This window comes from Callospermophilus lateralis, chromosome 12 (assembly GCF_048772815.1).
Source record: "Callospermophilus lateralis isolate mCalLat2 chromosome 12, mCalLat2.hap1, whole genome shotgun sequence".
NCBI lineage: Eukaryota > Metazoa > Chordata > Mammalia > Rodentia > Sciuridae > Callospermophilus > Callospermophilus lateralis.
This window is the reverse complement of record NC_135316.1, coordinates 69,559,570-69,586,502: the sequence shown is the minus strand read 5'-3', so window position 1 is coordinate 69,586,502 and position 26,933 is coordinate 69,559,570. Positions and strand designations below refer to the sequence as shown.

General features: G+C 34.4%; 1 protein-coding gene across 1 annotated transcript; it reads right to left on the bottom strand.

Annotated features, from left to right (window-relative positions):
• Window positions 1-393: 393 nt before the first annotated feature.
• On the bottom strand, window positions 394-26,868 carry Gpalpp1 (GPALPP motifs containing 1). The gene is made up of 9 exons (XM_076872514.1): window positions 26,686-26,868; window positions 18,034-18,166; window positions 17,021-17,116; window positions 13,051-13,156; window positions 11,001-11,132; window positions 10,175-10,339; window positions 7,688-7,786; window positions 2,353-2,571; window positions 394-1,746 (listed from the first exon to the last, which is right to left on the bottom strand). Exons 1-8 carry the CDS (start codon window positions 26,771-26,773, stop codon window positions 2,353-2,355), a joined length of 1,038 nt encoding a protein of 345 aa, XP_076728629.1. The 5' UTR covers window positions 26,774-26,868; the 3' UTR covers window positions 394-1,746.
• Between the last annotated feature and the right edge of the window lie 65 nt (window positions 26,869-26,933).

Genomic DNA, 26,933 nt, shown 5'->3' with positions numbered 1-26,933 from the left:
ATAGAATTAAATGAATGAAATAGACACTCTTGTATGAAGTTTTGTGTTCAGAAAAGACTAGCCACTGAAAAGAATGCTTTTAGTCAAAAGGTAGCTCTGTCCAATTCTGCTTACAATGAGAAGCCTTTTCAATTTACTTAGGAGAAAAATTTAACTTTTTAATGTAATGTCCCTTTAGTAAGACACTGTTTACATTGATATTATAAAAAATATCATGTACTGCTACTTTTTAAAAATATTTTTATATAGATGAATATAATACCTTTATTTTATTTTTATGCAGTGCTGAGGATGGAACCCGGTGCCTCATACTTGCTAGGCAAATGTTCTACCAACTGATCTATAACCCTAGCCCACGTACTGCTTGCTATTAACAGTTGACTCGATTTTCATAAAGCTTACATGAACTGGGAATCAGAATCCTTATCTTTAAAACCTGTGCTTCAGCTGGGTGCAGTGGTGCACGCCTGTAATCCCAGTGGCTGGGGAGGCTGAGACTGGAGGATCATGAGTTCAAAGCCAGCCTCAGCAAAAGCAAGGTGCTGAGCAATTCAGTGAGACCCTTTTGTAAAAATACAAAATAGGGCTGGGGATGTGGCTCCTGGTGAAGTGCCTGAGTTCAATGCCTGATACCCCTGCCAAAAAAAAAAAAAAAAAAAAAAAAAAAAAACAACAACCAAAAACCCCTGCGCTTCATCACACAGGAGTAGCAGAACTAGGATTTGCATTTAGGCTCCATTTAACTATTTAGAACTTTCTGTTTATTGTCTTAAGAGGCAGTGTATAAAGCATTACAAACTTATCTTCCCAATATAATGGGTTATGATCATAGATTTTTCATTTTTGTACTGTGATTATGAGTTTGGTTTTTAAATAAAAGTTATACATGATTGATATAAAAGATCCAGTTCCAATAAATTTACCACAAACTGTTAAATATATTAATGGGAAAAATAAGATCATCCCAAAGCAAAGTTCCAAGACACTCTTTGGTGAGATCATGGAGAAGAGTTTTACAGACTTCACACTGATAAACAGTTGTCAACATTACCACCCTCAGATTGTTTCCGTCAGAAATATTTGTTATAAAAACTTAAAAATCAAAATATATTTTCCTTAGTACACAAGATAACCTAGAGTACTCACTTTCTGGCTTAAAAACAAACAAGCCAAAAACTCCAAACAATGGATAAAAACCCTGAGTGCCAGAACAAGCAAACTGGTAACAAAAGGGACAAAATCCATACCCTTTCTATTTTCTAGTAACTGTGTATTCACTAGCTGCATTTGGAGGGGAAAACCAACCAATTCCAAATTCATGAACTTACTGCCAAGTACCTGACACATTCACTCCAGGACAGGGCAAATATATTTGTCAAAAAGGTCCAGGCTGTGGTAAATTTTCAACGAACAGTCCTGAGCAGATCTTAGAGGGAACTTGTATCACATCACAAAAATTGAGGAGTGGTAAAAGCAGGTTGCGGGGAGTAGGGAAAATAATTAATTGTGAAAAAAAGCCCAGGCTTCCTTGGAAGCCAAAGGCACACAGAGTATTATATTCTACATAAGAAACACTGATTTTATGATTCCACATGACCTCAAGGACACAAAAGAAGGTAAACTTGTATGATTTTTTTGAGGTTAAAGTAATCTCTAATCTTAAGAAGCCCAAGACCAAGGTCTAAAGATGAAGAGACAGATAAAAGAGTATTCTTCAACTTTTCTTCATTGCACAGGGAAATCCCCCTGAGGTAAGAATAAGAGAATTTGGTAAGTTGGAAAACATTTCTAACTTTATATTAAAATTACGTTTGACTATTGATATAAGTAAAATATCATAAAGATTTTAAGAAGCAATCTTAGGTCTTTTTCAACTTCTTAATTACCATTTCAAACCTTTCTCAGGTTGGGCTGAATGGTAAAATGGTCTGAATTAAACTTACAGAGGCCCTTCCAAAGCAATGAATATTTTCTAACTATGATCTTGTTTTACATAAAAACTACCAGCAAATCTCCCTTTTTTCATTCTTTAATAAAGCATTGAATACTCAAGCTTCAAAACAGACTTTCCTTTGCCATTTCTCATAAATGGAACTTTTATTTTAGTATTTTTGATAGTAATGCCTGGTTAGGTTATTATGAGGGCAAGGCTATTTTTTAGTAGACCACACTTTTTATCCCACAAAGCTGACTTTTCAAAAATCACAATTTATGTATAAAATAATGTAGGCTTATAATCTACTTTATTATAAAAGGAAATAGATCTTGGCACATAATTATTATAGAAAACAGAGTATTCAGAAAAGTTCAAATTCTTCAGTATGAAAATACATTTTTGTGAAAAATACTTACTTATAAAAACATATTGCCTTTGCCATGTGAAAATCTGGTGTTTAGTTCTCTAGATTTCTTTATTAGGGCTTTTTTCTGAGCTTCATCAAACCGATTAACCTTGAGATCCTTATCACGGTCAAATGGTATTCTCTCTTGGGGCTTATTTTTATCATCAGCAGCCTTATTTTTTAATTTTTTATGATGAATGTCCATAAGAGATTCTGATCTTTTTGACTCCTGAGGAAACAGGAGAGCAGTGATCAAAACCTAGCTTGTGTAAATTATTGATTGAATATGATCATGAAACAAAATAGACAGCAACAGCACACATTAAGGAGGGTTTTTTACAAACTCAGACAGGTTTTTCCAAATCCAAGATCACATCTGTGAAGATAATACATATCAAATGCTTTCTAATTCTTTATTTTCAACAAAACCAAAGGAGGCTAAAAGAAAATCATTAAATTTTGCTAAGAAAAAAAAAAGGCAATCAATACATACAGCATGGAGAAACAGTTAAGAACTAAATTTCAAATTAGAAAAATTAGAATTGCAAGGACAGTACTGCTGTTTTCAGCAATGGTAACCTTTAGCAAGTAAATGAAGCCTCATATTCTCAACTGTAAGATGGCAGCAGTCAAGGTAATAATTTGTAAATATTTGGGTGAGGTAGGAGTTAAATGATCTGATGAATATAAAGGATTTAATATAGTGTCAGGTATGAGGATCAATCAATAAATGCTGTGTTGGATTTACTGCATTTACTCTACTATAATCTCTACTATCTCTAAAAACTGAATGTTATTATCCCTAATGTATAGATATATAAAGAAAAAATGAAAGGACAAATTTATGGAACCAATATGAAAAAAAAGTCTTAATGAGCTGTTAGTTGAGAGATCATTAGTAATTTTATTAATAGGTCAATATGAGGTTTAAGAACACATAAGTTGATACAAGAATTGAATATATCATTGTAACAAAATGTGTTCTATTTCCATTTTCTTCTTTCTATAAACTTGATTTCTTAACTGTTGAGAGCCACAGCCGAAGGGGCCCCAGCAAACTTCCAGCTGCCAGCTGATGATTGGCTCACAGCGGCCCCAGCAACTTCTAGCTGCCAACTGATTGGCTCCTCTGTGGTGATGCTCATTGGGCTGTTTCCCTGCCCTTTCAGACCACGGAGCTGCTCATTGGGGGATTTTTTTGGCTCCACCCACACGACCCAGCCAATCGCCCCCAAGAACAGGAGGAGTAGGGGAGGGGGACAGGCTTGTGGGAAGCCGGTGGTGGAAGTTGGGCTCTGAAGGTTTTTCCTGAGGAGCTGTTTTGTTTGGCGTGTGTGGTTCTAAAAATAAAGTTCGTTTCTTTTGACAAGTGGCTCCTGAATTGTGCCCAGCCAGACTGCGGCACTTAACTATTAATCAAACAAACAAAAGAACACAATTGAGACTAAAACCTTATTCTAGTAATAAGTAACACTCATCCAAAGACCAGGATCTAACAGGAAAAACAGTCTTTCATTAAAGAAATTAAATTACAATTAAATTTTACTTTTTTTTTTTTTTTTTTTGGTACAAGAGATTGAATTCAAGGTGCTTTATCATTGAGCTACATTCCCAGCCCTTTTAATTTTTTATTTTGAGACAGGGTCTTGCTAAATTGCTTAGGGCCTTGCTAAATTGCTGAGGCTGGCCTCAAATTTGTGATCCTCCTGCCTCAGCCTCCTGAGTTGCTGGGATTACGGGTGTGTATCATGGCTACATTTTACTTTTTATGTTTACGATTTATCAAAATGAATAATGTATTTAGACTTTTTTTTTTTCTTTTAAACAGTAGTGAGAATTAAACCCAGGCCCTTGCACATGCTAGGCAAGTGCTCTTCCATTGAGTTATACCTCCAGTCCTTTTCTATCTTTTATTTTGAGACAGGGTCCTGCTAAATTGTTCAGGCTGGCCTCAAACTTGCACTCTTTGTGCCTCAGCCTTCCAAGTAGCTGTGATTATAGGTGTGTTTCTATGCCTAGTCATTTACATGGTTTTATCAACTGAAATTACAACTTAATTTAGAAATTAACATTAATGTTAACACATTTAATGTTAACATTTAAAGTTAGACACAGGAAATTTAAAATCTTTTCAATTTCAATTTATATGCATATTTTTGTTGCAGAGAAACATGATTTACCAAAATAGTTGTAAAATATGAGTTTCAAGTGCAGAAGTAAATTCTACTAGGATGTGGAATTCTGTAGCAGAAGAGAAGTGAAACTGAACTTAAAAAAAAGGAGAAATAAAATTGTTAAGGAAGAGCTTGTTCACAGATATCTTTTAATGGATTATACTAGATATGGAATTGCTATGGCATTTAAGATTCTATTTGAAAAATTTAATAGTAAGATAATATGCTATAAACTACATCTTTGGTAACTATTAAAACTTATAATTAAATATTTCAGATGTCAAGTAAAAATACACGTTTTTCAAATTTCTTTTAGGGGACACCTAACAAAAATATTTGAAGACTATGGTTTCCATCCCTGACTGGCTGAAAAGATATACGGATTCCCCTGAGTTTAGATTCAGTGAATCAAAACTGCTAACTGGGGGCAGAAATGTGTGCTTTACCACCCATATTCTGAGACAGGTGATTCACTGGATATAGACTCTCTGGTGTAGATCATTCCTGGTATCAATGTAAGAGAGGATGCCAACCCAAAGGAGAAGTGGAAAACAGTTAATTTTAGGATATGAAACCATATGTGTAATGTAAGTATAATGATGTTCATCTAAGTGTCAAAAAGCTGACTATAAAAACTTGATGTTTTTCCTTCCTGTTCTTGAATCCATGTCTTTCTCTGCTAATGAGAAAATAACTCCTTTATATGGTAATAAAATGAGGGGGGGCAACAGGTTAATAATTACAGTTGGAAGGGGAAGGTCTGAAGACTTGGAAAAGAACTGGAGGAAACAAAGTTCAAAGTAAATGCAAAGTCTGAAGCAAATGCATGCTGATGTGAGAAAGAACAGAATGGGAAAGGCCCTATTACTTTATCTAAAGCTATTACTGAGAAAAATGATTTATATTAATGAGAAAAACTTTTGTATAAAAGTTAACAAAAAGCAAATAAAAATAAAGAAACAAAGACAGCAGGTTTCAATGTACTGATTTCCTATATTAGTTAGTTAAACATTGATATGGGAATACATTGAACTAGTGGAGTATTATAATCAATGTAAATAATCCAAGTGCTCAAATTTATGAAGATAAAAGAAATGAATCTTCATATTATAGTTGCAAGAGTGCTACTGGTGGTCTGGTTTAGTATAATCTGTACACGTGATACATAGGACCAAACTAGTGCTAAACTATAAAAAAGTTTATAAAAACACCCAGAAGTAGTTGTTTCAATGAAAATAATGAGTTGAAAGCCAATTCATATAGAAATCAATTTGCTAAATGACCAATCTGCTGAATCATCACATTTAATCATTAAACAAAAATGTTTTGTTTTCTAATAATTTATAGTATTTAAAGTGATTTATTTTGAATGGAATGGTTTAAACAGCTTTTAAAAGCTTATTCTTAATTTCTAATTGATTGATTTTTACTGTCTTCGTGGTAATATTTTAAAGAGTCCTCAATTTACCAAATGCTGAGATTTGGGGTTAAAGAATGATTTAGTGTTAAGAGATTACATTAATATTTTGAAGAGTAAATTTCATAATAAGTAACCAAAATTTTAGCATAAGATTAAAACCCTAATTTCTTGGATGCATTTTTAGGTAACCTACAGACCTCATTACATACTCCCCTAAAAACTTTCTTTAAAGATAAATTTACATATTTGTGCAATGAAGTATCCAAATATTAAGCACATATCCACTAAACTTTATAATCCAATCAAGATCTAGAATTCTCCCATCACTCCAGAAAGCTCTGTATGCTGCTTCCTAGACAAATCTCACAACCCTACTCCAATACTACTAATGTGATTTTCTTCCACCATAAATTGATTTAGCATATTATAAATTTTCATATAAATAGTATATACTTGCTCCAGGCTTCTTTCACTAAGCACAATGAGTTTGATTCATCCACATGGCTGCACTTATTTATAATTTGTTACTTTTCATTGCTGAGTAGGGTTTCATTTATACTACGGTTTGGTTTTTCTTTCTCTTATTAATGGATACCTGGGTTATTTGGAGTATTCAGCTACTATAAATAAGCTTCTATGAATATTCTTGCAAAAGTCTTTTTTAGGTCAGTATAAATATAGCATCTTCTACTCTTTGTGTGGAGGGGAACCCAAGAGTGAAACTGGGGTGTCTTAGGGTAAGTGGGAGTGTAATTTTATAATAAGAAATGTCACTTTGGAGAAAGTGTTCTTTTCTAACATAACCATTATGCTATAAATTTGGCTCTAAGCACCACTTCATATTGCATCCTACACATTTTGATATGTTGCATTTCTGTTATTCAGGTCTAGAAATTTTCTAACTTTTCATTATCATTTCCACTTTGTTGCAAAATTTGAATTTTGAATTTTTCTAATTTCCAGTTATGTGGTATTTAAATTATTATGAATTTTAACTTAAATTCCTTGTGGTCAGAGAACATGTTCTGAATGATAGTTGTTCTTTCAGTTTGGTGGAGACTTGACTTTTGCATTATCAGTTTTAATAAATGTTTCATAATGGGTTAAGTTTTGGTCTATTTCCAAAAATATTTCATTTATGCTTCATTGTTTGTGATACTGGTCAATATATGTCCAATAAATCAATTTTGATAGAGCTTCACACTAAAATGCAGGGAACAGAAGATAATTTTTCTAAATACTTGTAGACCTTTCAGAGAACAATGGTTTCTGTAATTTATATTTATTATTTGATATAGAATACTCTCAAGTTTTTAAGAGAAAAGAGATCAACAAAAAATGATGTATGCCAAGTGAATAAGATCTTAGCAGAGAAATGTACATTGAATTTTACTTTGGAAACATTTTTCTCTGATATTTAAGTTTTTCCATAAAGTACTCCAAGTATGCTTATAATTTAGATTTATGAACTGAGAATGTCTATGACTTAGTAGAACTCTTGCTTGTTGATCAAGTGCTACCTAACTCTAGTAATTAATTTTCTGATACATACCTTAGGTAAAATAAAAATTAAAAATATTTCATAGAATGCATAGAAAGATTTTGTATAAATATACATATATAGCAGTCAAGTATTTTTCAGGATTGATGTGTAGAAAATGAGGCAAAGAGGCAATCATATAAAAGAAACAAAAAAAAAATGAGAAGAGAATTGAAAGATAAAAGATTATATATTTAATTTTATTACTTACATTGTATGAGGATACCTGCTCAGCCAACCTCTTATCTCTTCCTGACAATACATATTCCTCATCCTTCTTACTAGATGACTTTCTTGCTTCTTGTGTTTCCTGAGGAATGCAAACAGATAACACACCATTGAGACATATATCATTAAGATATAATGTCAAAGAAATATATTCTTTTTATTTAGATTAAGTAACAAGAAACTGAACTCAGCCAGCCTTCTTGAATTCCTTTCATTCAGCAGTATTTATATACATAATAAGGGATCTGTTAGTGTTCTATGATTTTCCTGAAAATAAGAAAACAAACAAACAAAGCCAAAAAAACCTCAAAAGCAACAAATGCAAAACCATATCTAAACAATTAACTGCAAGAACTCAAGTATTTATCAAACTCAGGATAAGTTTTGACTAATAATGATGGAATATAAATAGGCTTAAAAACAAATACTCCATTTTGTTTTCAAAAATAGTAAAAATAAAAAAGTATACATATTAATAAAAAAACTATCTTTATTTACAGAGAGTATACACAACCCCCCATCCCCAACAAATCTACCAGAAAACCTCTTGGAATTAACAAGTAAATACAGCAAAGTTGTATAACACAAGGTCAATATACAAAATATAACAAGAGCAGACAACTGAAATTTGGAACAAAACAAAAATTCCATTCATCATAGCATACATGCATAAATGGGGTATTTAGGTAGACTTTCAACAAACTAAGAAAAAATGTCACTGATTTTCTATAGAATATACTCCCAATCATGAATAAGGAAGGCACACATAAAAATAAGTGAAAACCATTGTTCTCAAAGTATATTTTTTTGTTATTTGCTTAGAAAAATCAAGGAGGCCCTCATTATAATTTTTCCTAATTAATAATGAATTAAAACAACATTTAAAATAAAGTACATTAGGAACATAGGAATAGCACGTTTCTTATTTTCTCATAAAATTTTCTTCAGAAAGCAGAGGTTCTTACTTATAAGTGTTGAGAGAAATGATGTTATGTTAAAATGGAGATGAATATTAAGGAACTGTTAGATCTCAAGACTGGAACCTGAAGATATAATAGATGTCAATTAACTTATGCACAACTTTTTCCTTTCTTTCTAAAGAGCAATCTTATTTCTTTTAGGCCATGTTGGCTAAGTAAAACACAAGAGCATTAGAGTTATGGAGATGTATGTACATTGTGAAATCAAATATAAAAAGCAATATGAAGTGATTGGAGAGAATCTATCAAGAAGGAAATATGGTCAAGTTTTGTGACAAAAATTATTCATGAACTTTACGTAGAAGCAAAGATACCAGAAAATAAACAGTTTTGGGATCTGATATAGTTAAGATATAGTATACAGTGATACTATATACTAAATTTTAAGGGGTATTCATAATTCCATATATGTCCACTGTAAACACTGAACAAAATATTTCAGCACAGAAAGGAACAACCAGGTCTAAAAAACTCAGTCATAGGAATTAAAATCATTTCAATTCAACTGTACTGCCTGGTTTCCATTGGTGTCATTTTTCTGTGATATTTTCCTCTGAGGAGGATTCCTCATAGCTAGTTGTAGGTCAGTCATCCACTTACATATAAGAAATAGGACCCAAACCTATAAATAAATATAGACAAAAATAAAAGATTCATGTAAGCAAGGGAATTAATTGTCTTTTTGGAGAATAGGACAAACAGAATAAGCAGGATGAACTAAATATGGAACTGTTAATATAAAAACTGATGAAGCTATAATCATAAAGTGACAATTACTCAAGCATTTAAGACTTACATAGGGAAAGCCTTTAGATGAAGTAACTTCAAGGAGTAGTGTAGTGTTGGGGACAATGGTTCAATGACTAACACATAATGGACTATTTAAAAATAAACAAAAAGCCTTAAGAAGAGAACCTGGGAAAATAATAATGTGTCTTGTGTACAGATGTTTTATAATTTGTCTTGGTTATTTATTTATATATAAATGAAGGTGTTTCTTGCTTATCTTGACAGTCACATGAAGCTTGTGCACTGGAGATGTTATTTTGAGAGAGATTCTTGAGGTATTATGTAATTTGCTAAAAATATACAAGTGTTGCTTTTTCAATAGAGTTTAAAAGATATATTTTCATGTAGATAGTGTGCTGTATAAATACCAGGGAATGTGGAGTTAAAAACATCTAAAATGGACTTTTTGCTCATCACTTTCTAGCTCTGTGATAACCTGGTGTCACAGAGTTAGTTTCTCCCTATTCTATAGCATGAAGTCAACAAACCTATGTCTCAGGGTTTTCTTGGGATTTAAATGAGGCAGTTTATCAGAAAATAATATACAGTATGACTTTCCTTCTTCATAACTTCTCCTCAGGGAAGAAATATTTTCCCTTTGGAATCATAATTTCAAAAAGTAGTACGTTTAAATAATTTTGCCTTATAGCTTTTCAAAATTGAGCCACTATGAACAGAAACACACAAACAAAACCTCTTACCTTAGCTTTCCTTTCCCTATCAGCTGGAGTATCTGTCCAGATTGATCGATCTCCGGATTTGTCATCAGCTCTTCTCTTAAAGGTCCTTGGCCCTAAACCAAAGTCTTTCATTTCTGGAGGAAGTTCAGTCATCCATGACTCTCTTGTTATTGGTTTAGATGAATCCTTTATGAGAAATAAAAAGTTAAGGAAAAAGAAGCATGAGAAGTGTGTGAGTGTGTGTGTGTATAAAAATACTGTATAAACAAATGTTTTTTCTCAACTGAAGTTTTAAATTTACTGAATAGACTTTAATAGAAAGGTTCAACGTTTTTGTCATATACATTTGCCATGCATATAACAAATATTTTCATCCAATTTGTTATTCTGTTGACTATCTCTTGCCATACAGAATATATTTTTAAAAATTTTATTTATTTTATTCATTTGAGTTGTTGATGGACCTTTATTTATTTATTTTTATTTATATGTGGTGCTGAGAATTGAACCCAGGGCCTCATACATTCAAGGCAAGCACTCTACCACTGAGCCACAACCCCAGCCCCACACAGAATATTTTTAGTAGAAAAAATGTGCCAGTCTTTTCCTTTACTGTTTCTGGATTATATAGTGTGGGCACGTGTATATATACACACCCACACACACACATATTAATGTTTATTTCAAATATTTAGATTTTTAATCTATTTAGATAGTTAGTTTGTTTATTTATTTGTGTGGTGCTGGGGATTGAACCCAGGGCCTTGTGCATTCGAGACAATCACTCTACCAACTGAGCTATATCCCCAGCCCTCTATTTAGTTTATAATGTACCTTTAAAACTTACATCTTCTCCTTTGGTTAGTTTTTCTTTCATTCTCTGGGCCCTTTTTTCAAACTCTGTTGTTACACTATAGTTAACTGGTCCTTTTGCAGGCATTGGTCCAACAATATTCTCATCCTCACTGCTATCTGTTTCCTTTGGAAATAAAACGTTACCTTTAATGCAATAGCAGAGCTACAAGTTACTGGAAATAATTTTAAATTACTTAAATTTGACTGAAATGAATTGCCCAAAGATAATAAAACAAAAAAGCAAGCAATGCATTGCTGGCCTATTACTAAACAATAAGGACCTTTTCCTTGCCTTCCTCAAATACACTGTACAGAGATGATAAATCCATGACACGTGTACTGTTCCATCTCTCCTCCTCAGTCCACAGTAGATCTCATTAAACTATTGAAGCTCTACCTGATAGATATAGATGTGGCCTTGGACTTCTTTTCAACGAAGTATTCTGATTCTTATTACTACTAGGTCAGAGATGACACATGTGGAGATAATTTTATTCACCGTATATAAAAAGTTCCTTGGAATAAGATGTATGTAAGCAGGGAATTCTTGGGAGCTATATCAGTCTTCATGAAAAAGAAATAGTATGCAATAATTTACAAAATTCTGACCCAAATGAATTAATTCAGTTCTAAAAGTACCTTACTCATTTCAAAGATAAAATAGTATTATGGTAATTGAATTCAACCTATTCTTATTAAGTCATCTTGACAAATGGCCTCCATGTATGAGTCTATGTTAGATGCTGTTCATGCTAGGGCTTACAGGTTGTCTTTTTCCTCCAGGAGATTTTTTTTTTTTTTTTTTAAGAATCTAACCTTTATTTTGTTTATTTATTTTTATGTGGTGCTGAGGATCAAACTCAGGGCCTCACTCATGTGAGGCAAGCAATTTATCACTGAGCTACAACTCCAGTCTCTCTTCTAGGAGATTTATTAAAATGAGTAACAACAACATGCTTTTCCTTCAGCTCTGACAGACAGTTTCTGCCTCTTAGGTTTTAAACTAGTGGGATCAGGAGATCATTTATATTGCTTTCATTTTCCCCACTAACCAATCAAATAGAAAAAATGTGTGGTCACTTGGACCATGGTGGATAAAGATGTGGTTGGATTCTGGATGTCTTCTGGAGGCAGGAACAACATAATTTGTTGACATATTCATTTTTGTAACTATATGCCTGACACATGACAAGTGCTGTAGAAACACTTGTAGAAATAATAAGTAACCTTGAAGTTCATGATCTTAACCATTGGGCTGTATTTACTTTGAGTAACCTTAGTGGTGAATTCTCAGTGGAGATGAACTGGAGTCTCTTGATGACCTGAATTCATTTGTAAGAAGGTACTGAAGCATAAGAGGCTGAAGATGTGATTTAAAGTCATATGAACTGGGTTTAAGACATGGCTTCGATAAGCAAAAATCATGTAAACTTAGGTAAATTACCCAATTTCTTTGGTCTTTGACATCTGTAAGGTAATGGATAAAGTTCATTTTATGCAGTTGTGGAGAAGATAAAGATAAGATACCCACGTATGGGTAAAATACACTAACATTGAGAGTGCTGTATAAATTTCAGATATTTTGAAGGAGATAAACAGCCTTCATACTTTACTCCAAAATCATTTGACTTCTTTTCATAAGAAATTACTTAACTACCAGTGTCTTTGTTATACATGTACCAGAACTGAAAAGGAGAGAGTTAATTTTAAGATAAAGACTATTATTAAAATCCTCCTGTTTTCTTTCCTTCAGGTCAAATCACAATGATTCCTTAAACTTTCATCATGTTCTATTTTTCTAATACTTTAAAATCCCCCTTCAAAGTAAGTAGCATAAATAGATAACACTCTGTCAGTCTTGCTCTTTTTCTTAACAGAATTTCAGGTTTGTGAACAGCTTTTGGTTATACGTACATATGTTACAATTTTAAATTAATCTGAATATAACTGAGTCTTATATTACATCTGAGTCAAATGATCATAGTTACCCCTAAAGTTCTGACTTTGTTACATCTTTTCCTTTAAATGGAAACTTTTCAAACCTCAGAGTTGAAATGTGATGATATTTGTCCTGGATCATCTCTGCCTTTGTCACTTTTCTGTGCAGATTTAATGAAACCAGGTGGCAATGCAGGACCTATTATAGGCCTGAAAAATAAAATACACATTTATCATTCTCCTTAACTTTAAAGTAGTTTTCAGAATAAAAGCTCACAAAAATAATAAAACCAGATACTAACAAACATTGAAAATAAAAAATTTATTCACCATATTATTTTCACCAGTGTTACCTAATATTTTTCTACTAGGTGTCTTAAAAAACTTATTTTTGGCATTTTAAAATTTCTATTTGTTAGTCAATGAGATAATAAACCAATAATTCTCAATCTTTGTGACACTAGTGTGTGCCTATCTCCTAAAAAAACTATACTAAATAAAAATGATAATTTTTATTAAAAAGGCCTTAGATGTATTGAAACTTATGAAGGTATTTTTTATTTAGTGCCTTGGTTTTCTTTCAGTTGTGATATTCACTTTCCATGGGAAAATACCATAAGGATATTATAATTATACCCAGAACTATTAAAGTAGAAACTGAGTTTTCCTAAAGACAAATATAGCATGTGTATACAACAGATGTCAGTAACTCATGGTATGCATGCCAAGGCAATAAGCTGTGCATGATGCCTGTGATCTCAGCTGAGGCTGAGGCAGGAGGATCATAGGTTTGATGCGGGTCTCAGCAATTTAGTGAGGACCCCAGCAACTTGGCAGGGTCCTTGATAAATTAGCAACTATCTGAAAATTAAGAAAGGACTGGGGCTATAGCTCACTGAAAAAGCACCCTTCGGTTCAATTCCCAGTATCCGGAAAAAAAAAAAAAAAAGCCAAGGCAATATAAAAATCTATACAATATCCTAATAATTCAGTAAAAATGTGTAAATGTAGAATACAAGTAGTTCATTGTGATCTGTAGAAGGAATAAGTGCTGTAAGCACATTTCAACCAGTGTACCTGTTTCCTTAAAACAACTCTCATCAGTATAAGCCACTCTGCTTTCTAGTCATTTCACTTAGGGCAAAATTAACACCTAAGGTCAACACATCCAGTAAGTAGTTGAGCTGGAGTTTAAGCCCTGGCCTATATGATGCCAAAGGTCATTTTCTTTTGAGCTGCCCCAATGTCACATTCTGAGGGAACATTTTGACATTAGTTAAAAAAGAGAATTTCTTGAATTCTGAGACTGATTTTTTTTCTGTGTTTTTTTCCCTCTTTATTTTCTCTATTTGGCACCATAAATACTAATATTTATGATTATTATTACTTGGATTTATTCTTGAGAGGGAAAACCATCATTCTCTTTCTCCTATATTTTTTTCCTCTTTATTTTCTCTTTTTTTCACCATAAATACTAATATTTATGATTATTATTACTTGGATTATTCTTGAGAGGGAAAAGCCATCATTCTCTTTCTCCTATATTAGCATTTATTTTTATTTTTTTATTAGCTACACATGACATTATAATGATCTTGGCAATTCATACATTTGAATCAATGGGGTATAATTTCTCATTTTTCTGATTGTACAGATTGCAGAATCACACTGATCATAGAGTCACCCATATAAATACAGCAATCATAATGTCTATTCTATTCTGCTACCCTTCCTATCCCCCCTTCCCCTCCCCTCCCCTCCCACCAGAGCCTGATTTTATGTATGGAAAATATACATCTTTTCTCCTGTTAATACTTACCAGTTTCTTCACCCTTGCTTTTGTACCAATGTTTTTTCCATAGTTGTTGCTGTGCCAGTGTAACTGACACAGATGGCACAGAAGTCCTAAGCTAAATCCCCCAGGTTGCACTGTGCTCTATTAGAGTCTCACAGACAGACTTCTTGGCAGGGAAGAAACAGTATCGAGAGCCAGAAAGTCTGGGTTCTGAATTTGACCATTTAATAACCTCCTGTCTTGGTTCATGAAACCTTTTTAAGCATAACAATTTTGCAGATGAAAGACGTGGAAGTTTGGCACTGCTGGATCCAATTAGTTATTATTTATAAGCTAGAAGGAAGTACAGTATGGGTTTTTCTGAGTATAATTTTTAGTAGAGCTATGCCTGCAATTATAGTTCAATTTTCTGGCCACAGGCGGTTTGTTGAAATAAAAGTAGTAGTCTATAAAATCCTAGAATACAGTAAATATAACCATGGCATGCTATGGTTGTGTATGAGTTTTTTTTACTCTAATTTATGCTACTAGCTATTTATTTACACATAGATTTTATTATTGCCAAATGTAATTCTCAAGAAAGAAACTGCTATAGATCTAAGTATAGGTTGAGTCCTTAGCCAAAATGCTTTGGACCAGAAGTGTTTCAAATTTCAGATTTTGAAATATTTTATGTTGTTTTGTTTATGATGTGGCTTTATTTTTTTCAGATTTGGGAATATCTGCATATATAGATATAGATATATCTTGGGGATGGGACCCAAGTCTAAAAATGAAATTCATTTATGTTTCAAGTCCAACTCATACATAGCCTGATAGTTACATCAATATCAATATTTTAAATGATTTGTGTATGAAACAAAGTATACACTGAACCATCAGACTTGTGGTGTAATGTCAGTGCTCAAAAAGTTTCAGATTTTGGAGCATTCTGAATTTCAGGTTTTCAGATTAGAGATGATCTATGTATAATGTGCTTTTGTTTTTAAAAAATGCTTTATCTCAGGAGGCAGCAAATTTTCTCTGAAGGGCTAAGCAGTAAATTTTATTTATTTATTTTATTTTTTATTTTTTTGGTATCAGGGATTGAACTCAGAGTACTTAACCACTGAGCCATATCCCCAGCTGTTTTTATGTTTTTTTGGGGACAGGGTCTTGCTAAGTTGCTTAGGACCTCACTAAATTGCTGAGGATGGCTTTGAAATTGTAATCCTCCTGCCTTAGCCTCCCAAGCTACTGGGATTACAGGCATGTGCCACCATGCCTGGCTAGGCAGTAAATTCTAAAGTTGGAGGGCCACAGGAGACTTTTTTTGTAATTAAAAAATGTGACAGTCTGGGGCTGGGATTGTGGCTCAGTGGCAGAGCTCTTGCCTCGCACATGTGAGGCACTGGGTTCCATCCTCAACACCACATAAAGATAAATAAACAAAATAAAGATATTAAAAAATATATCCATTTTAAAAAATGTGAAAGTCATTCTTAGCTTTGGGACTAAAAAAAAAAAAGGTGGTATTTGCCTATCCTTGTCATATCTAAAAGAAACAGAGTTATATGGAAGGAGGACTTGTTACATGGTGATTATAAACTCTGGTTATCTTTTCTGCTTGGCCTTGCAAACTGGTATCTATGGTATGAATTATATACAATTTAGTATATAATTTTATGTTCAATACTTTAAATTTTGCAGTTCTGAGAAGACAACAGGAATCAATGTTTACTATATACTTACTCTGGGCTAGTCACCATGTAAGACACACACACAGACAAAAACATGTTGTATGCATGTGAGTAGGAAATCTCAACCATTGTAACACCTCGAAAGGTGTATGTCATTGTTCTATTTTACATAAGACAAATTTGATGTTCAGAAAAATTGTCTAATTTGACATATAGGGGTTTGTTTTTCTATCAATAAATATTTAAGAAAATAACTGAATAACAAGTCAGAACATCAGGATCCAAGCCCATGGTCTACCACTTATTATGGGTGCCACTGTATTTGTTTAATAGGAAAAGGGATAATATTCCATCCAGTCTATCACCAAACACTTTTGTGACTATCAAATAAGAGATGTGGACATTTTTTTAATAATTCATATAAGTGACAAAAACATGTGAATATTTGTTTATTATCAGAAATAATTATTTTTTCCTATTAATGACCCATTTCAAATGTAATGAAAATATATGTTAAAAATAATTTCAGAAAACTCTTTAATCAATTAACAGACAGTGAAATACTAAAAGAGACTAGCCTGAAATATTACACATTATTACCTGGGAGGAGAATCATCCTGCTTTTTAAATCCAGGAGGAAGGGCTGGTCCAAAAAACCCATCATCATCATCGTCGTTCTGATTTCTCCTCTGTTTTCTGAAAATATAGTAGTAGATCTTAATGCATATGTCAAAAATTTCTCATAAAGAAAAATTTTAATTTTTAAAGAAGTATTAAGTTTAACTAATTGTGTAAACACTAAATCAATAAATTAATCTTGCCAAATAATAAAAAATGGACAATATAGTAGTTCTTAATTAATCTTTTCCTGGAATTTATTTTTTGGCTTAAAATAGAGATTGGTCATATTTTAAAGAGGTACTTTATCAGTATTCTATATTTTCTATAGTATTAAAGATTCCACTAAATGGAAGAAGATTTCACTAAATGTTTCTTAATGAAAAGCATATGAGTTTGGCTTTTAGTCTCACTTAAGGGTCTTTTTGTCTCATAATTTTTTTAAAAAATATTTTTATTAGTTATAGATGGACACAATGCCTTTATTTATTTTTTATGTGGTGCTGAGAATCTAACTCAGTGCCTCACACATGCTAGGCAAGTGCTCCACCACTGAGCCACAATCCCAGGCCTGTCTCATAATTTTTTAAATGCATCAAAATACCTTGTTACCCAATAACAAAGATACAACTTCTTATTTACATGAATCCAGGGTGAATGAAGGTAGATTAGAAGAAAATCATTGATTTATTTAAACAAATATCTATTGCATATACAATTTTAAATAAAAGAAATTCTGTGGTTTATTTAGTATATTTAGTCACTTCAATATACTTTAAGAAAAAATTCTTTTATAAGAATTTTATTGAAATTTTAAATATCTCCACAGCCTATACACTACTGGAATAAACTTCTTTGTAAAAGGTTTAGTTTATGATGGAATGCCATATAAAATCATTTCTTCCTGCACTATATAAATATCCCTTTACTAGCTATCAGTTCCAGTCAACTTATGCTAGGTCTGCAACTTGGTTTGTAAAACTTAAGTGACTTACCTTGCAGTTGGACCAGTGTCATCTTCTTCGGATTCTTGATTTCCTTCTTCAGACAAAGAACTACTGTCCTCATCACTGTCTGATGAATCTGAACTACTGCTTTTGTAATTAGGGGGCAGAGCTGGTCCTGCAACTAAAGAAGATTTGTTGTGTGTATCATAACTAGCCTTGACTATTTAACTGAGGCCTCCTAGCTGATATTTTTCACTTTCTTTTCTGAAATTCACAACACTGGCTGTCTACCATTTATTATGGACTTGAATCTAAATCTCTCCTGTGTTTGTCAGAAAGACAAAAACTCCAGGAAGGCTGAAATCAGATCTTATATCACTTCTTTTATGAAAGTCACAAAATCTTTAATTCCCAAACTTATAACAAATAACATATTTCTCTGATAACTGGCAATTTTTGCATTGGTTGGAATACCTACCAATATGGCTTCTGATTATGTTTTTTTATCAACAGCATATGGTAAGCAACATTTATGTCATGGAGCTAACCAACCAACAAACTTGCCATTCCATACCATATGTATTGAAAATAAAAAATGATTCATTCTGATTTCTAACAGCTACAACTTTAAAAAATATCTTTACTGGCATCACAATATTTCTCAGTTTTCTTTTCAATCTGATTTTTTTAAGCACAAACAAAATTAGTCACTGTCATTTTTACTGCTTGATCGTAGAGAAAGAAAAAAGAATGAGGCTACACTGTGGTATAGATGCTGGGAAGAGGGTGAGGGTCTTTGAGGACAACTTGCTAGAGCACTTTGCTCAGCAAAATTAAAAATTACTGCCTGGTGTCAATGCATGATATTACATAGACACAACTGTCCATGCTAATCCTCAGTGGTGATGCCAAAAGTATACTGTATTAATTCCCCAAACTGGATGTTTATCAGACTAGTCAAAACATTACTACCCCCCCCAAAAAAACCCCCAAAACCAAAACCAACCAAACAAACAAACAAAAACAACAACAACAAAAAAAACCCTGAGCCCTTTTCTCAGATTCAATTGGCCTGAAAGAAGGTCTGAAAATATAAATTTCCAAACAGCATTCTGAGTATGACAGTCATTAAATGACAAATAACATGTCTTGAGTTCTTATGTTCTGGGTACTGAGGTCTACATTCATTAACTTATTTAATTCTGACAACAATTTTACTACAGAGGTATTATTCTTATTTCTATTTTACAAATGAAGAACTGAGGCACAGAAAGATTATACGTAACTTGCCCAACTTCACACAACTAAACAGTGGAGCTGGGATATGACACACCAGTGTGATTTCAGAGCCTATTCAAACAAGAGGATGAGTCTTATGCTTCCTTGACTACTAAACTGACCAATATTCAACAGAGTCAACATCCAACCACCCATCCAACAAATATTTATTGAACAAATACTTCCAAAGAAGCAAACATAAAAAGAAAGAAGATCAATCCAGATAGTTGAAGTGCTGCTACAAAATAGGAAAATATGTGGGAGAGAAATTTTTTAAAATTTTATTTTTGAGATAGGTTCTTGCCAACTTGCCCAGACTAGCCTTGAATTTTGATCCTCCTGCCTTAGCCTCCTGAGTAGCTGAGATTACAGGTATTTGCCACCACACCTGCCATGTGAGAGGTTTCTAAGTAGCCAGGAACACCTTCCTGAGAAGGCTTTTAGATGAAATTAAATGATGAGCTGACTGGCCATGCAATGATCTAAAAGAATAAGATTCTAGCCACATAGAGTGTGTATGCCTATAATTCCAATGACTCAGGAGGCTAAGGCAGGAGGAATGCAAGTTTGAGGCCAGCTTCAGCAACTAAGTGATACTCTGTCTCAAAATAAAAATAAATAAATAAAAGAACTGGGTATGCAGCTCAGTGGTAAAACACCCTTGGGTTCAATCCCTAGTATATGTAAATCAATAAATCAGCATTTTAGATAAAAGAGTCTGTGGGGGTGGGGGGGGGATCCTATGGAGAGAACAGGCTTTATACACTCAAGGAACAAAAAGGCCAGCATGGCTAAAGCAAAGTAAGTAAAATGACAAGATGAAGCTGGATGGCATAAGGGGGCAAGATTCTGTGCTTTGGAGTCAGATTCATTGACCCTGAATTATAGCCCAGTCACTTATTAGCTGTGTGACTTGGAGAAGTTACTTAACCTTCCTGTGTTACAGTCTTGCTTTGTAAAAATGAGGTTAGCAATATTTTCAACTTCCCAGGATAGTTGTGAAGACAACATCAGTTAATACATGCAAAGTATCTGGAGTAATAAGTGCTTAATAAATGTGAGTATAAGCTATGAAAAGGAGTTTGGATTTTAATTACAACAGGCAGTTATAAGGAGGTTTTCAGTCAGAAGAGACCTGAATTAACTGAATTTTTTTTTTTTAAAAACTGCTTTTAGACAATAGATGAGATATTAAGAGTAGGAAATATATATTAGAAAGTTAAGAAATGGTTTTATCTGCAACATACTTTGGAGGAAGAACAAAGAAGATTTGCTAATCATGTAGATGTGAGAAGTGAAGGGGAAAAAAATCAAACAAGAGTATGAGTCTTATAACTGGATGGAAATGGTATTCTCTCATGTTGGGAGACTTCTAGACTAAGAGAAGAGATTTAGTGGGAAGAGTCAAGGTTTGTTTTTCACAGGCAGTACTTGAGCACACTAGTGTAAACCTCAGGGGGGAAATTAAGGCTAGTTTTGGGATCACTGACGTACTTCCAAAATTTTTTTCCCTGTCTGTTCTGGAGTATTACTATAGAACAAGTGATTTTTTTTTTTAAATTGCAAATAAAAAGTTTAACTTCAGAAACTGAATTCATCATTTATATACAGTAAAGCATAGTCCACTCAAATTTAGGTTAAGTATAGGTACAGCACTTCAACAAAACAGTTTTCCTAAAAGGTCACAGGCAGATGAGTGATTCCTCTCACCCAGAACACTTATGATTTGAAATGAAAAAAACCTTTTTTTAGAGGTTAAAGCAAAAACTTTGAAGACATATAGAACAAGTGCTTATACTCAATAAGTCGACTTAAAAATTCAAAATTAAGTATTAAAAAATTTCATGTACTTTCAGTATTTGTATCTTTAAAGGAAAGAGTTTTAGAAAATGTTAAACTTCCACTATTGCATTGCCTTACAGTAAAGCAGCAAAAAGAGGAAAACATTAAAACTTAAGAATCACATTCATACCTATTTCTTCTGTTTACGATTTATTGAAGAATACTTAATGCCTTAGTATGCAAATGTCCCCCAACTATAAATGTGATTATATCTGACCTCTGACCTCAATGAATAATCTGTCCTGCTAGGAGATTGGGGAACTTTGTTTTGCTCTCATAGTGATTAGTTCTTTTCATCCTGTTCTTGGTTTTAAATATTAAAGAGGGATTTTTTCTCTTTCATTTCTTCCTTTTCTTATATGTGGGTGCTATCAATGTAACTATCAAGTGGACACTACTGGAGAGTTTTAGATTGGTTTGTATCAAAAAGAAATTTTATTATTCTTTTATATAATTCAAGTGATTAAAGAGCTTAATATGGTCTAAATATGTGCTGTCCTTGGTATTATAACTAACAGATAAATTTGCCTCGAGTTTTAAAAGTAGGATATAAATTTAAAAAGAAGAATAATCCTAGTGACTTGGGAGGCTGAGGCATGAAGATTGCAAGTTTGAAGCCAGCCTCAGCAATTTAGCAAGGCCCTAAGCAATTTAGGGAGACCTGTCTCAAAACAAACAAACAAACAAACAAACACACACACACCCAGAATAAGCAGATAAAGATAAAACTCATCCAAGAACACATGTCCTTATCTTTTAAAATGATGATGCAAATAAGTGACATTCAATACATAAAATCATCAATATCTATTTTATTCTGTTGGCAATAGAGATTGAACCCAGGGCTGCTCTACCATGGAACTACATCCCCAGCCCTTTTTATTTTATATTTTGAGACAGAGTCTTGCTAAGTTGCTGAAGCTGGCCTCAAACATGTGATCCTCCTGCCTTAGCCTCTCCCCGAGTTTCTGGGATTACAAACATGCACCAAATCATTAATTTCTATTTGAGCTGAATCAAGAGAAATAAGTATTATATACAGAAATAACAGAATTCTAAGAGATGGTAAAATAAAGAAAAAGAATATTGAAAGTGCAAATGAATCTACATTATTGACTTCCTAATAAAATTAAGGACATTCCTGGCTTTATTTTTTTTATAAGTTTCTGTCTTCTGAACTATATAATTTATCTCAAAAATGATTTTAGGCACATGTAATGAACTTTTTCATATCTTTCCTAAATCTGTGACTCTTATGATTAAGAAGCTCCTCTTCAGGCTGGGGATATAGCTCAGTTGGTAGAGGGCTTGCCTTGTATGTGCAAGGCCCTGGGTTCAATCCCCAGTACCACCAAAAAAAGAAGCTCTCCCTCTGCAATGGTAATTTTACATCATTACAAGTTCCATGAGAACAGGGGTCATGTTTAAGTTTCATTATATTTTCCTTGCAACATCCATCACACAGAATTATGCATACAAAAACGGACTCAGTATAATATATAAAATCTCATTACAGTCAGCATTAACATTAACAGATGAATATCTGCAATTGCTTTGTTTTGCAATTGATTTTGATGTTTGGGGACATCAACCCTGAATCCCAATTAAATGAAATGTTATACCCCCCCCCCCAAGGTAATGCCATTCTTCTCATTAGTAGACTTGTAAAACAACAACAACAACAACAACAAAACATGTACTCCATCATGTTATGTTTTGAATTGCAACAAAAATTTGCAGACATTTGAGCTGCGTACAGTGGCACATGCCTATAATCGCACGTACTTGGGAGATCGACACAAGAAGATTCCAAGTCTGAGACCAGCCTGGCAACTTAGCAAAATAAAACACATAAAGGGTTGGGAATATAGCTTAGTGGGAAAGTACCCCTGCATTCAATCCTCAGTACTGAAAAAAAAATTGTTTTCTCTTGTTATATATATGTTAATCTGCAAAGCCTAAAATATTTATTATCTGGTCCTTTACATGAAAAACGCTTACCCCATAACACGATTAAGCTATGGAAGGAGCACCCAACCTAGTCTTTCACAAGGCCATAGGTAGAAATGTCCAGAGAATGTTTCCTAGAAAAAGTGATGGTTGACTGGAGCCTAAAATATAAGAGAGTTAGCTGGGTAAAGCGGGTGAGGATTGAAAAAAAAGGATCAGAAGGAAATGTATCTGCTAACGAGTAAAAGCAAAGAAGCCCAGCTCACAGAGAACAGAAAGGTGTTTGGGATGGCTGAGACCAAGAGAGGAGAGAAGGAAGGATCAGTGGGGTTACATGCTACTGTGAAGTCAATCAAGATCAGGAATGAAAAGAAGCCTTGAATTTAGCAATAAAATGATATTTATTTCCACAGAGAAATTGGTGAGGGCAGTCTCAGTGGCCTGGCAAGAACAGGAGCCAGGATGCAGTGGGGTTAGGATAAAATGGAGGATCCAGAGACAGTAAGAGAAGAGCAGCTAGTGAGAGGTATGAAGTAGAATTTTCTTAAAAGATGGGAAAGATTTGAACATGTGGTTAAATGTTAAGGGTGAGAAAAAAGAAGGAATCCAGAGTAAAATGTAGAATTTGTTTTGGAAGGGCACAAGACACCTCTTCCACTGTTATGAAAGGAAGACAAAAATAGATTCAAGAACATTTTTAGTTATTGTAACCAACTTCTGGGAAGTTCTATTATGATGGCATCCACTTTGAAGTACAAAGAGAGATACAAGGTTTAAGAAAGAAAAAGAAGGTATTAAAAAGCCACAGTTACAGGCTGGGAATGTGGCTCAGTGGTAGAATTCTTGCTCAGCATGTGCAAGGCCTTGGGTTCAATCATCAGAAACATACACATACACACACACACACACACACACATATACTTGTGAGTGCGTGCCAGGGATGCTAATGCGGGGAAGAAACCTAAGTGAAACCTGTGAGGATTCCTGGGCAGAATTAAGGAAACAGTTAGGGAAGAGACTATAATTTTTAGTATCATTATTCTATGGAAGTCTGAGATTTCTCTTAGCAGCATTTGGCAGCCTAGACATAGACTTACTGAGATAAACCTTTGTAGTGATCCAGGGCTAGGTTTCTTTCCTGCTGGATGGGTTTAACAGAATACTTGATAAAATAAGGAAATGGAAAGCACCAGCAAAAGTGGATGGGCCCTAGAGTCTAGGTGGATCAGGGACAAAAATAATTGAAGAGAGAATCTAGACACATAGAGAGACTGGACAGCTCAATGAGGTAAAAACAAAGATAAAAGACAAATGGGATAGGAGTAACTGAGTGAGGATGATGGGTTAATAAGGTGTTTCTGCTGAGAATGAGATCTGAATTTAAGTTTCTGGAGGAAGGATACGGTCCAGAGTGTGACTATAAATGCAGCTTCAATTAATGGAGGTAAGTCACTATAGATCAAGAACTAAAGTTAGTGTCAAAATGGCCAAAGCTTCACTTAGGTTTGCAGAGGAACATCTGAAGCATGTGAATTGGTTTTAAGAAAACGTTTGCACCTCACTGTTTTTAACATGACATGATTTCAGGGGACATTTCCAAGCAGTCAATTTCCAGAATATATATTTGAATGATGTTTACTCATTCCATCACAGATCTATGATCTCCTTCCTCCTCTGAACTGGTCTCCCTCATCAGTGATTTTTTTCTTAGCCTGAGCGTGAGGAACACAGAGCAGATATCATACTGGGTTCAAGAATCTCCACTTGAAGGAAATTCTGTTGTGTGGTAAATGGATGAAACATGAAGATGTTTTGGTAAGTGAAATAAAGACAGTTACAAAACAACAATAACAATAGTAACAAATACCACTGTTTGGTTCCACTTATGAGATACTTATAACAGTCAATTTCATAAAAGCAAAAAAGAAAGTAGAATGATGATTACCAAGGATTGGGGGAGGGAGGAATGGGGAATTTTGTTTAATGATACAGTTTCAATACTGCAAAATAAAAAAGTTCTAGAGATGAATGATGGTGACGGTTACACAACAATGTAAATGTACCTAATGCCACTGAGTACTTAAAAATGGTTAATATGATATACCTCAGATTACATATATTTTGCTAGAATATAACAACTTAGATTCACATATATTGGTCACCCTAAGGAAGGTGATGACATTGTAATACAGCAGAGAAGGAATAGTTAGTTCAATATGGGCCAGGCCAACTGGAGACCCAGAGGAGGAAAAAACCTTCATCCCTACCTTATACTACAAGAAAATATCAACTACAAATGGATTGTTAAAGTAAACATGGGAGCTGAAACAACAATGCTTTTAGAAGAACACACAGAATAGCTTTATAACCTTAGAGTAGGCAAAGATTTCTTGAACAGAATATAAAAAAAATTACAAATCAGAATGCTAAAAATTTCTGTTCATCAAAACATACCGATAAGAGAGTTAAAATAAAACTATAGAATCAGAGAGGCTATTTCTATCCACTCTAATGCATATATCCGAAAAGTGACATATCTAGACTATATAAAGAACTCTATAAATCTCAATGGAAAAATGAGTAAATGACTTGTACACATGTCCAAACGGTCAACCAACAACCCCCACTCCCAAGAAAAGATTGTCAATTAAAACAACCACGAGATTCTAGCTAAAAAACATCAGATTAAAAAGACAGAAAATTAAGTATTATGGAGAACACAAGATAACTAGAATTCTCACACATGATAAGAAGTTTGGTACTTTGAAGCTGGAAGAATCTTCCATAAGACATGTATTACAATGCACAACTTTTTGTTCAGGCAAAAAATGGAAACCACTCAAAGTCCATCAATATTAAAATGGATAAGTAAATTGCAGAACATTCATCCAGTGGAATTTACCTACATTTTTTCTTCAACCTTCAACAAGGAAAATCCCTGAGGATAAATGCTTGGGAGAGTTGGGAAAGATTTCGCTGAAGTAACACTTAAATTGGGCCTTGAAGGACAGATAGGAGATTGTCAGGGAGGTCTAGTAAGTTCAACCTGAGGCCCGAAGAAAGCACAGAGTTGAGGAAGTGTGCTGAAACTCGGACTAGTGTGAGCACTGAGCTGTGTGCGTCGATGGAATGACAAAATGAGAGGCTAAGCAGGCAGGTCTGGGGCTAGAGGGTATCGGATCTTCTGCCAAGGTCTTGAACGTTAGAAAGCACTACTGGGAACCAGAAGCTAGGGGAGCAGCTTCGTTCTAATGTGGGCTCCACTACTGACGAGCTGAGTGATCTGGGCATCTTGGCCTCACTTGTCGGTGTCCCCACTTGTAACATAGTAAGTTCTTTCCTTACACAGTAGCGAGGAAGAATTGAACGACTGAACGTGTACTCATCAATTAGCACAGCGTCGCGGACATGGAGCACCCAGTGGGACTGTATCGTCGTTCGGATCAAAGCTCGGTTTCTGAGGAGGCTTCTCCCCACTGGTAGGACTTGGGAAGGAGAGTAAGCTCGCGGCGGCCCGCACCCACTCCCCACTCCTCCGCCTTCGTGTGCCCCAGACTTTTTCTCAGACAGCAGGGCCGGACCAGAGAGGGAGCGATGGGCCTGGCGGGCAGGGGACTTGCCGCCGCTTACCCGGGCTCGGGTCCCGCTCCTCGTCCTCTGCTGTCCCGCGGGCCTTGAAACCAGGCGGCAGCGCCGGCCCTATCAGGTCTCTGGCCATCCGCGACGGCGGACACTGACCACCCGTCAACCCCTATCAGTGTGGTTCAAATCTACCCCAAACGCAGCCCCGGACGCTCCGCGGCTGCTGGAAGTCTTCCGGCGCCGACCAATGACGTAACAGCCTGTGATTGGCTGAGCCGTGAAATTCGCAGTAACGG